At 37.5% G+C, this 13,093-nt stretch overlaps 1 protein-coding gene across 1 annotated transcript; it reads left to right on the top strand.

Moving 5' to 3' along the window:
- Positions 1–1,688: 1,688 nt before the first annotated feature.
- LOC111869430 (malate dehydrogenase, mitochondrial) lies at positions 1,689–12,468 on the top strand. Its single transcript, XM_023860954.1, has 7 exons — positions 1,689–1,847; positions 2,034–2,228; positions 2,749–2,916; positions 6,092–6,217; positions 8,971–9,108; positions 10,064–10,255; positions 12,014–12,468. Exons 1-7 carry the CDS (start codon positions 1,770–1,772, stop codon positions 12,140–12,142), a joined length of 1,026 nt encoding a protein of 341 aa, XP_023716722.1. The 5' UTR covers positions 1,689–1,769; the 3' UTR covers positions 12,143–12,468.
- The last annotated feature ends 625 nt before the right edge of the window (positions 12,469–13,093 follow it).

Here is a 13,093-nt window from a genome sequence, read left to right as displayed (position 1 = left end):
AGATACATACATACATAGCTTCACAGATCCGTTGCCCGTATTGGGCTGGATATTGAGCTCGTCAGATTAATTAAAAGTAGTTGTGATATGCAACCGAGTCCAAATAGACACAACCTAGATACAATAGGAATATAATTAGGTATTTGCCATATATTCATCAACAGAATAGAAAGCTTTCAAGATATGAAAGTCTTTCAGTTTTTGTTTAAATAAATTAACATTATCCTTTAAAATATATAATTTATGTGGCAAATTATTAAAAAATGTTATGAATGTATAATACATTCCCTTTTGTATAATTGATAGTCTAGCTGACATGACGTGTAGTCTATTTTGTACTCTAGTGTTAATTTTATGTACACTATCATTTGTAGGATAATTATTTTTGTTTTCAATTACAAACATGACCATGGCATATATAAACAAACAGGGAACTGTAAGTATCCCTAATTCTCTGAAAACCTCTCTACAAGAACTTCTAGGCCTCATCATTAACATTGCTCTAATTGCTCTTTTCTGAGCCACAAAAACTCTTTTCATTGATGACGAAGAAGAGCCCCAGAAAATAACACCATTTTTAAGTTGAGCCTGGCAGTAATCACAATAAACCATTTTCAACACTTGCCTATTTACTATAGGCTGTAGTTTTCTAAGCAGAAAGTTTGCAACACTCAACTTATTTATCACATCATAGGAGTATTATTCCCAGCCCAAATGACTGTCCAGGCACACACCTAAAAACTTAACATTTACAAAAAAATTTAAGTGTTTGGTCATTATATTTTATATGTAATGGATAGTCCGTGTCCTTGGGGGTCATAAATTTCATTACATGGGTTTTTTTTCCAATTTAGTATTAACTGGTTAGCTTGGAACCATCTATATAAATGTCTCATAAGTAAATTGATTTTGTTATTAAGGCTACTAATATCCTGTGAAGAGACAATAAAAGTGGTGTCGTCAGCATATAGAACCGTATGTGCCAACCCATTTAGAATTCTAGGCAGATCATTAATATACACACTGAACAACAAAGGTCCCAGTATAGATCCCTGCGGAACTCCATGTTTGCTAGTTTTCCATTTAGTAACATATGTAGTTGAGTCTTGAGTCTGTAGAATGATTCTTTGCTTCCTGTTAGATAGGTATGTTTCAAGAACTTTTAGTAGATCCTTTTATTCCATAGTGTTTCAATTTTTGGACAAGCAGTTCATGATTGACACAGCCAAATGCCTTAGTGAGGTCACAAAAAAATCCCCACAACCATATCCTTATTGTTCAATGCTTTATAAATATAATCAGTAACCGTAAAAATAGCTTTTTGCGTCGACGCACCCTTTCTGAAACCAAACTGATTATCTACAACATTACTGTTCTTATTGTTATTATTCAACTGATGAACATCAGTAAATTGTACAATAACACAAAACACTACAATATGTACGTGGTTACACCCTTTCAGTCTTCAGTATTGTTACTTGCAGAGTAAAGTCATAACATGCACTTTAGCAAATTGCAACACATTCGAAAACATTTCCTTCCGCCAAATGTTACATTCTATTTACAGTTTACAAGTATGAGATCAAAGGGGCAGAGTATTGCTTGCGCGGATCAATACCAGACTTTTAAACATAGATAACACACCTTCTGAATATGCAATGTTGATATCTAGTAAGGTTAGGTTCAGGCATGCGTATGTTCTCTTTGCACTGCAAGGTCGACGGGAAAAGAAGTCGAGAGTGAAGGAATAACAAATTAATTTATCAAATATGTTTTCCCGATTTGTGAGACCGCAGACTGCCTATGCCCTTCATAACAGTTCCAAGAACTTCGGCACAAGTACTCAGGTAGCTATTTTTGCCCATAGTGTGTTTCAAAATTTAAGATTTAGAATTGCTCCTACACTAATGGACTATTCTTTAACCTGGGCAGTGTTCAAAGATAAGTTATTGAGAGTATCTGTGTTACTGATTATGGAGCACATATTTTATCGAGGATTCGTGTATAAATTCACTCTTCCATTTTCGCTGCAGAGGAACGCAAAGGTCGCTGTATGTGGGGCTAGTGGTGGCATTGGACAACCCTTGGCCTTGTTGCTAAAAGGATCACCGCATGTGACAGAATTATCACTCTATGATATTGTACATACTCCCGGCGTGGCCGCTGACCTTAGTCACATTGAAACAGCCGCCAAAGTTAAGGGCTTCAACGGACCAGAGCAGTTGAAGGTAGGCATGTTAGTCACTGCTGCCAGAATCACTGGAGTTAATACAACAGCAAAATAAAGTTTGGAATGATCCCAGTATAGGTTAAAGAGAGGCCTCGGTGAACCACCACATCTGGCCCAATTATTTTAAAAGTAGGACACGAGTGCAGCATAGATTTGTAGTAAGAGATAATACATGTTAAATGAAGAGGAATTCAGGTGTAGGTAATCCAAGAAGCTAACCCGACAAATTCTCACATCAGAAGGGTCATTTGAAAACACCCTCTCACTGGTGGCTGATACTTCATAGCACATCAAGGCTCCCTTTTTAGAATATATCAGAAGAAGACTGCTATTTGCTGATTATTTAGTGGCGTGGTCTATTGATTGATAGTGAATAATTGTAGTGAATTGCAGTGCTGGCAATAGAGGCCTTGTAAGTTTGCTGCTAGTGGTGTCTGTGTTCTAGGCTTGAACTGAAACTTTAGATTAAACAAGCACCAATCTATAAGTCACTGATATTTTTGTTTTTCATCTTTCAGGATGCGCTGAAGGGAGCAGAAATTGTTATTATTCCTGCTGGAGTGCCCAGGAAACCTGGGATGACCCGTGATGACCTCTTCAATACTAATGCTTCCATTGTGCGTGACCTTGCCCAAGCCTGTTCTGAGGTCTGCCCAAAGGCTCTAATAGGAATTATTTCAAACCCAGTGAGTAATATTTTTATCTGAATACATTAAAACCATTTTATTTTAATGTTAACAGTTTCTGCAATCCCTTGGCATAGAGAAGTCAAATTCATTCATGTACTATATAATAAAATTGGCAGTGCCACAGTTTTTATGTGAAATTTTAGGGAAAAATTGGGAAGGATCAGGTGAACATATGAAAGAAAATTAAATTAAACTAACTAAACATAACATAACCTAACCTAACCATACTTTTAACACCAAAATAACTGTCATGTGTTAGTGACTAGACACAGGGTTTGGATTGATTATTGGACACTTACAGGTAACTGTAACAGTTTTGCTAATTCATTTACTTGACTTCTCACTGCAACACTTTACCAAGTTTCTCAGTTGTCTTTGTCTTCACCAGTCATTACCTGTGTAACAGATCCCAGCAGTGTTCCCTGATTGCATGCTCAGTGGCTCCTGTCCTCACTGGATGGCGATACCCGTGGTTAACGCATGATGGAAACTCCTTCACATTCTCATCTGACTAAAAGCTCCAGTTCGTTCTCCTTATATGACCCAGTAGTAAACACCGCTTCCAGCACTTCTCTGTTGTGATTACAACATGTTTTTTGCCATGGAAACATATTTAGTTTGCCTTTGTCTAACAGCAGATGGCTTCTCTTGTTAAACTATACCATCATATCACTATACATTATCTCTCCCCCCCAATCTCTAAGTGGACCTCCCTGATTCGTGTAAAGGTAAAGAGTAAAGTTGTCCCTGTGTGTATTTAAATGTAGATCATACCTTGAAGACACATGGGGGGGAATGGGATATAGCTTCTTCATTTTTGGCCTTTGCATTAGATGGGGGTAAGTGGTCAGCCTAGTGCCTCAGCTACGTACCTTCCCCAGGGAAAAGCTGCCAGTACCCTTTAAATAGGAGGCCGGGTGGGCCCCAGAGCCATTCTGAACACTGGCAAGAAGGTAAAAATGTCTTTTCTTGGGAATCGGCCCATAGTCCCTTGCTGTGCTGACCAAGCTATTGTGGCTTCATCCCTCTTTCAGGAGCATATATTATTTTCGATCTAAACAGCCAGGTTATATGAATGAAGGGCTGTAGCCCTAAAGACTCGACGTACTACTCAGAATTATTGGGTCTTCAGTCTTTGTCCTTCATTTGGTATTCTAAAAACTAGTGGTTAAACAGGGTTACAGTTTGAATCTTCAGAAGAAGTGGCGCTTAAAAAGGAAATTATGAAATTGATTTTAATCAAGATCTGAACTTCAAGAAAGTGTGTGCCAAAATTGTACTAAGTAAGTCTCAGCAGGTCGGTCACAGTAGTCGAGTGGTCTAAGGCATGCACTGTCTTCGCTCGCTCGGAAGCCATAATCGTGGGTTCAAATCCAACTCAGAATGGATGTTTGTGTGCGTTTTTCTGTGTTTGTGTACAGGTAGAGGCCTTTCAACGAGCTGATCACCCGCCCAAGGAGTCCTACCATCTGTGTAAGATCTAAAAAAACCGAAGTGAACGGAGAAGTTCATGGAGGTAGGCCTAGGCCCACTGGGGCTTTAGTGCCAAGGGGGGAAAAAAGTCTCAGCACTGAATGAGAACTTACAAGATTGTTGGAAAGACCCAACCCTTAAGCAGAAAAATGACGGGTGATGCAAGGAATTCTCAATATAACTCAGAAATAAATTGCCATAGATTCCAGTTGAAAGGTCCAGAGTCCCTGAGACAGAAGAAATTGAAGATCAAACATTTTGCAATTTTTAGATGCTATGGTAAAGAAAGTGTAAGAATTGTTCTGCTGTGTGGACATTTTTTAACTGTTTTCATGGAATCAGTCTGATTATAGTATTTAATTATCAGGCCATGTTTCTTTAATTTGTCAATATTTCAGATCCTCAGTACCAGCTTGCTGGGTTAACAAATCTTCTGTGTAATATTTGTGTTTGGCTGTTCTTCTTATGAACTTTAGATTATGAAAAATTCGCAGTGATAATGCATAATGTTTTTCTTTTCAGTGAAAACCAACCCAGGCATATGTTTCCAACCCCTCCTACCATCCTTCCCCATGTTCAGCCAGGCATCATCTTTGTATTCTGTTTGTTGCATACTGGATGCTGAAGGTTCTGTTTTCTGCAAGAATTGCCTTGAATTATCTTATTATTTCGAGAAACTTGTTTATATATTATCTTATATCTGAATATTAATTATGACATTTATAGTAATGGAGGATTCATGTTTAATGATTTGTCATTTAGGAATCAACTTTCAAAGAACATATCACTTTTGTAAAATTAGTTCATGTATTCTTTCATCATTTGCCAGTGTAAATCTTCACTATAAGGTTTCATATCTTCAATTAAAAGAGCATATTTTCTGTTACACTGGATGGTAACAAGATGAAAATGATTTGAGATTAAAGGTTACAGTTCTCTTGTGTCCTGCACAAACTATTGAAATGTAGCCAGAATATGTATTACTGAGATTCTGTCTTCATGGTTGTGGAACATAAATTATAATTACCAAAGTCTGTCTTAGGTAATTCAGAGATATGTAATCAGGCTACCAGAAAATCAACTCTAAGAATACTTCATTAATATCACACCTTAAAACATGTGAAGTACCAACTAAAGATAATGTATTATCATTTTCTTGTTAGCCAACTTCATTATCTTTGTATACCATTACACAGCAAACAGGAAGTATACTGATGGCACACTACTGATAAGTGAAACAGTTCTGATGGCGGTAACAAAAAGAAAAAACTCATTCATACTGTTTCTTATAATTTAGTGACATGACTACAGTAACATACAGTCCTATAAATGATGACTTTGCTTTCCATTAAACAGAAATAAGGTTCTTTGTCATGCCTGTAATCTGTATGTTTTCTAGAAAAGAACATAGGTAAAAAATCACTTGATATTTCTGTATAATACAGTTTTGTAAGTGCACCATTTCTATGGCTTGTTGGGTAGAACACTATTTAAACCATGTTTTCATGTATACTTTCAACATGTTTTGGCCACAGATATATATGTGTGTGTGTGTGTATAATGACTCATATAAATTTCTATATTATGTGCAATATTTTCATAGCACATAAAATGTGTAAGTGTAATATATATATATCAATTGCTCAATGCAACAGGATGCTCAAAATACAGTATTAGATCAAGAATATTTGTGTTTCAGGTAAACAGTACAGTGCCAATTGCTTCTGAGGTTTTCCAGAAAGCTGGCGTTTATGATCCAAACAGGATCTTTGGAGTTTCCACCTTAGATGTTGTTAGGGCAAACACCTTCATAGCAGAAGCCAAGGTTAGAGACAAATGCATTGTATTTAGGTGAACAGTAAGTATTACTGTGATATATCATAAAAATATAAACCCTTTCATTTTTAGGAACAGGACAGTGAATCGTAATATAGTATCTTAATTTGTGTTATTCTTTTCTAGTTTGGTTTTGCATCAGACGTCACTGTTAGTACCCAGTGTGTACTGTGTACACCTCATTATTTCACCTACATTTAAAACTATGTGGGCAGGGCCACATGATTATTGAATTTTTGTCTCACTCAACAATTGTCTTGTTAGTTTTCCTTCCAGTGCTGAAATTAAGAGCTTTTAGAAAGATTTACATCAAATCAATTAGTAGTTGTTTTGATCAGGTATCTTAATAGGTTGTGTCAACTTGGACTTGGTTGCATAGTGTGACTACTTTTAACTATTCTGACAAGCTCAATATCTGGCCCATTGCGGGCAACGGATCTGTAAAGCTATGTATGTAATCCTACTACTGCCATGCCCCAGCCTCAAAGAACCTACACGGTTTGCCAATCAGTTTTCTGTGAAAATACATATTGGCAAAACAAATCACAACTGATCTGATTTTATAGATATTGTTCTGCAAATAAGAGAAGAACCCGGAAAATTAAAAAAAGAAACTGCGTAAAATGTGGTATGTTAAATATATATGTTCATCTCTGCAAAATTATTTCCCCTTTTTCCCCCCATTTTTCTCTGTTTCGAAGTTTGGTGGCCCCAGCAGTTGTATTTACAATCTAATGAATGATATTCACAGATTATTATAAGAAATTGCAGAGTAAGCTGTTTAAAGGAACCATAATTAATTTTATATATTCTTGGCCGCTGGTTCCAAGAGAAATCCACTCCTCCAACATGTGCCATTGGTTTAGTTTGAAAACTAGGAGGTTCCCTAAATTAGTGAATTTCCAATCATGTTGCTTTGCTATGTGATTCTGGCAGTTGCTGACCTGACACTAAGGTTGACAGTGACTTGATGTATTAAGATCAGGGGATGAGGCTCTGGCCCTCCCACTTCTAAGTTATAGTTGTTCCAAGCTGTCAGCTCTCAAATTCTCAAAGACTTTCCAATTCTGCTGAAACTGCCAGAATTCCTGGAAATGTACCAGATGTTACTTCCTATCCACATAGCAAAACTTGAACTATGTCACACCTGAGTGTAAAAGTTGGCTATCTGCCAGATCTCTGTTTGTATATTACATGATCTTAACTTAATATAAACGTAATTAATACAGAAGGGTCCGGCAAATTATGATGAATGGTTAGATTGGATTTATTGGCACTTCTAGTACAGTCACAACCAATTATAACAGCTCATAATCTATGACTGTCTCAGACTCGCTCCATTCCTTACTGGACTACAAATGCCTTCCCTTCTGCATGACCAACTAGGTTTTGATTTTGAAGTTGGTCACTTCTTCAGCTTCTATTGTCCATTGGTTAACACTCCACTGTGGACACTCAACTTCTGAATTCTTTTATGGCTGTACCAATCAAAGTCAGTCAGAGTTACTTTACAACTGGTAGTTTATCACCAATCAGTTTGTCCTGGCTTCAAACCCCTTGAGACCCATGACCAGTTTTTTTTTTCTTCAACTGAGCTCTTGTGGTAATAGTCCTTATGTAACATCCTCTCTGACGAGATTGTGCGTTTGTCTCTTTATGAATATGCTTGGCCTTTCATCAAGTGTACATTTCTCACATATAACATGTTATTGAAAATTCTTCCTTTTACACTATGGACAAGTCCTCTGTCAGTACAGGCTTTATAGAGCAGATCATGCTTATCTTACGTATCTGACTGAACCAGTCAGAGTGCAGGGTTACTTTATGACTGGCAGTTTACCGCCAGTCGGTTCATCTTGGTGACAAGCCCCATGGAACCCATGACCAGAACTTTTATTTTCCAACTGAACACTTGCGGTTATAATCCTTATGTCACATTCTCTGTGACAAGAGGATGGGTCTGTTGTTTACAGTTGTTGCTGGGCCTCACCAGTGCATTCATTCTCAGGTCCGAGTCCCACGGGGCTCATGACCACATTTTACTGTCTCAGATTTGAGACTTGCCCAACCTGGAGGTTCAGGTCATCCCCCAGGAACAGGGTGGTCCGGTTATACCCCCAGGCACTGGGTTCCCTTTTCATCGCCTCCAACACACAGGGCTATGGTGGAGGTATCCGTGGAACCTATGTTGATTGCGTTGACATGGAAAGCGAGTTCCATACCAAGTCAGTCTCCACAAATCCACATCTCCATAGAAACCTGTGTTAGCGAGCCATTGTCTAGCAGTGGACTATTCCAGCTTTCAGGCATCGTGTCACAATATAAAATCCTATTTTAAAATTTCTCAAAATCAGCAGTAGGAAGTAAAATGTGTGAATGTGGTTGAAGTAATTGCACAGAAACATAAATAAATACAGTTCTAAAGATGGTTGCTTCATAAGTTCACGCGTGAGTAGTGTATTCATTCTTAACAATCTAGGTTTTATTCAAATAGCTCAAAAAATATATTAATTATAAATAATATTACCTGTTGCAGAATTGAGCTTTTAAATTTAAAAACTCTCCAGCCCTGAGTAGTAGCTACAAGCACAATTTAAATGCTGTATGCTGAAGATTAATGTATGCCAGGGAGATGAAATGGAGTATTAATAACATGCTTACACTTACATGTACTTATTTAGTATTTTGCATCTGTGCTTCGATTAATCAGTTTTATTACTTGTTCTGTTTTCATAAAAACAGAACTTGGATCCAACAAAAGTAAATGTTCCTGTGGTTGGTGGACACTCTGGAGTTACCATCATTCCACTGATTTCCCAGGCAAAGCCAAATGTTGACTTTAGCAAGGACAAACTGAAAGCTCTTACAGAAAGGATACAGGTAAATATCTGTCTTGTAGTAGTACAAAAACTGAAGAAAGAACAGTATATTGCTCTTTTTGAAAAAACTAATAAACCTTCATGTTCCAAAAAAGGCTAGAAATTTCTTGGTCAGCTGAGCTGTGATCTGCTTTTCTGCAACAAGAGTTAACTGATACTCAAGAACGAACTGAAATGTGTAACATGAGACCTCAGAAAAGTAATTGATTAGAGAAAGTTAAACGCTAATGTCATGAAATCATTAATGGCATTACTGAGTCGGATAGCATATTTATATGAACACATCACTAGATGTAATTTGAGCTAATCTTGTTTGAATTTTAAAATGTCATACTTCGTGTAGTAATGCAAGAAATGTGTAACATGAAGAGTACTGTCTTCTGGGATATGGCGCTGTGTAGTTTGGTAGTTTACTGACATTATGGCGGAAAGTACTGCTTCCATCATCAGGTTAAAGAGAGAGCCAAGCAGCAAGCAGAGTGACTCTGCTTTTGCTTTGGCCCTGAAGATGGAGACAGTACTTTCCTCTGAAGTGTTGGTAAACTTCTACCAGACTATACAGTGTCACATCCCAGAAGACAGTAAGGAATCTTCACAGTCACTGCCATGAGAACCTCAAGCCTCATAACTAACACATATATTTGAAAATCCCCCCACCCCCCAAGCTCATTCTGCTTTTGCCATCAAGTAAAAGTATGAAACATACTTTGCTGGATCCATTAAATTGAGCTACTTGCAGTCCCAAACAACATTACTTCCTGTAGTAGGAAAATAAATGCTTGAAAGACGAAGCATAACATTGGATAATAATAAATGTTATGAAATATCTTGGGGGAAATAGGCGATGGGATGGTGTCACTAGATTTGCTTGATAATATTACATTTTGGTGCAGTTTTGATGTAGTTGTGATCAGTAGCATTGAGCCATGTGACTTACTGAGTGTTGCATTGTACAGGAAGCCGGTACTGAGGTTGTCAAAGCTAAGGCAGGTGCAGGCTCAGCTACACTGTCCATGGCATTTGCTGGTGCTCGCTTTACATTTGCCTTGTGCCGGGCTTTGAAGGGAGAACCTAACGTCATTGAGTGTGCATACGTCCGCTCTAATATTACAGAGGCTAAGTATTTCTCCACTCCTCTGCTCCTTGGGGTAAGCACAATTTATGCGTTTATGAAATTTAGAGCAGATACAGTCTGTAGAGGACTATTTGATAGGATTGTAAGGAACTGAACTAGGTAGTGTAGCAGCATAGTATCTGATTTGTATTTGGAAGGTTAGGGCATCAGATGTCCTGACCGAAATATTCACGTTTGAGGATTGTCCTTAACCATTCTCATTATAATAATTTTCTGATCAAAAATCAGTTTGCACTGACTGTTTTCTGTTGTAACAAGAATTATTGCTACAAGAAAAGATGTAACAAAATAGAATTTGGATTGGCTGCAAGAGATGATATAAAAGTGGTGTTATCTTACAAGCTTGTGCTATGTGTGTCTGAGAAATCAATGTAGGAATGGAAGTGTTAAATTTCCCATTGATATTATTGTCTTTACTTCTATTAGTGAAGAGGAAGAAAGAGAGAGGGCTTCATTTTAAATACTATTGTAAGCATAGCCAAGTAATGCAGAATTTGTAATAAGTATTGGTAAGTTGCACTTCCATATAAGTGCCGAAGATTAAGAAAGAATGGAGTGATAATACTACTATTGGCATATATCATGCCATAGCAATTAATAAGGTACATGGACAACTTTACCTGGTTAATCGTCCCTACTTACGAAAACCTGAAGAATGAAATACAGTGCATACAGAGCAAATTTAACACATGAAACTTGTCTCAGCTACATACATTAGTTTCTAAAGTGAGCTTAAAAATCAGCAGAGGCCAGTCACAGTCCTATAATACTGGTGTGTCCATGCTGCTTGCTTAAAGCTCTCCATACGAAGGGTGTGGTGGTGATAGGCTGGGCAGATGAATTGAACAAACATCCTGGGACAGATGTTGTCTCTCTTTCTAAAATAATGGGTCAGTGTTCCTACCTGCAGACATTATTCCTTCAATCTGAGTGCCTCTTCTGATATAAACTTCCCATAGATAACTCTCTAGTTTGCTACCACAGATACTCTAGTTCCAAATGAGCAGCCTATTAAGAGCAGTGTTTTTGTTTAGATGACAGCAGGAGATACAGACCAGTTTTAATTATCTAACTGCTTGTAATTTTCTAGCACCAACATCCTTCTGGTACAGGTTGTAGACAAGTCCAAGTGCACGGGCTCAGATCCATCATTTCTGCAGGTGTCGTAAGATTGCAGTTGGGCTATACTAAAATAATGGTACCACGTTTTGAGAACTGCAGAGGCAACTGAGAGTAGGAATTGTTTCATGCTCATACTTCGTACATTTTACTTTATGCAGCTTTTGAAACTAAACTTAGTATAATGAAAAACAACTTTTATTATAGAGATGTTCAGAATGGAATGTCATTGGTATTTGCTAATGTCTCTTCCTTTTTCCAACAGATTATAAAAAACATTTGCTTCTTGGAATAACAGCGGGATAAAATGCCTGTCCCAGTCATATTTTGCCACAAATCCCATACAGGCTCATGTTTGTGTCCAAACATGTGCTATGAGAAGCCAGTGTCCGAATACATTATGGCACATCCTTTCCTCTGTGCCCCCTCCATTGTGTCCACATTGAACCCCCGTTTAAAGTTGCTTTTGTGACCAATGAATTTCAATAATAAATTGAGGAAATTTAATGCACATTCTTGATTTGAGATCATTCAGATTGAATGTTAGATGAGGGAAAACTTCAAATCAAACATTAAACGGGAGTTCCACGTACATTTATCTTGCCACATTTCCCTGTTGAATTCTGATTATGTGCAATTTTATGGTACACAGCCCAATGGAATCCAGAAGAATTTGGGTCTTGGAAAACTCTCTGATTTTGAAAATGAACTGTTGGTAGCTGCTATCCCAGAATTGAAGAAAAATATTCAGAAAGGAGAAGATTTTGTCAACAAGAAGTGAAAGCAGGAGATTACTGCTGTTGAGCAAACCTCAGGAAAGGGTGATTGCATCAAAGGACCTGCTGTGTGGGATTGGTCATGTAGATATACTGTATACTGAAGCTTTGTCATAGCTTGAAATTGTGAAACAATTACAGATTTGTATATTATTGTACAAAACACAGAAACTTGTGTAGTGGACTAATGATGTAAGAAAGAAGCCTTTAACACCTATTATAATGCTTTATTTTCTTGAAACCATTTTATTGTGTGTTTGAATTTGCTTTTCCAAGCTGTGTACATGTAAAAAGATGTACAGTGGCATAAATAATTTACTCTGAAACTGGATCCAGCATTTCTTCTGCCTTTGACTGGATGGTCAGCTACTGCTCAGAATAAAGCAGAACTTCTAGAAGTAATAAATACATATTTGCAAACCTTCAACTTCTTGTATAGTAGTAGCGGCGGTGGCAGTGGCGGCAGCAGCAGCAGCAGCCCCTGCCCTCCTTTTACGGTAGATGAGTATATGTTTTCATAATTCGTATTGCATAACATGCCTTTACCAATCTGGGTAACAGTGATTCAACCTGTGTCTTCAAATTCAAGAACTTGTCAATTTCAATGCCCAAAAATTTCATATGAGTTTCCTCTTGTAATAATTCATCGTTAAACTTTAAATGTACAGGCATATTGTCACGATTGATTGTTTCAAATTTTAACACTTTAGTTTTCCTCAAGTTTAGGGATAAGCCATTGTATTTAAGTCAGTGACTTAGGGAATTTAACATAAGTTTAGACCTTTCTTGAATTTCATCGATATTATTACCCGACACTAATATACTTGTATCATCGGCATACAACAGTGACTTGTCAGTACTTAATGCTGACGGCAGGTCATTAATATATAAAAGGAACAACAAAGGACCCAAAATCGAGCCCTGTGGCACTCCATATTTGACAGTTCCCCAGTCTG

This window comes from Cryptotermes secundus, unplaced genomic scaffold, assembly GCF_002891405.2.
Source record: "Cryptotermes secundus unplaced genomic scaffold, Csec_1.0 scaffold813, whole genome shotgun sequence".
NCBI classification, from domain to species: Eukaryota; Metazoa; Arthropoda; class Insecta; order Blattodea; family Kalotermitidae; genus Cryptotermes; species Cryptotermes secundus.
Note: the sequence above shows the minus strand (reverse complement) of the source record. Positions and strands in the feature narration are given on the sequence as shown.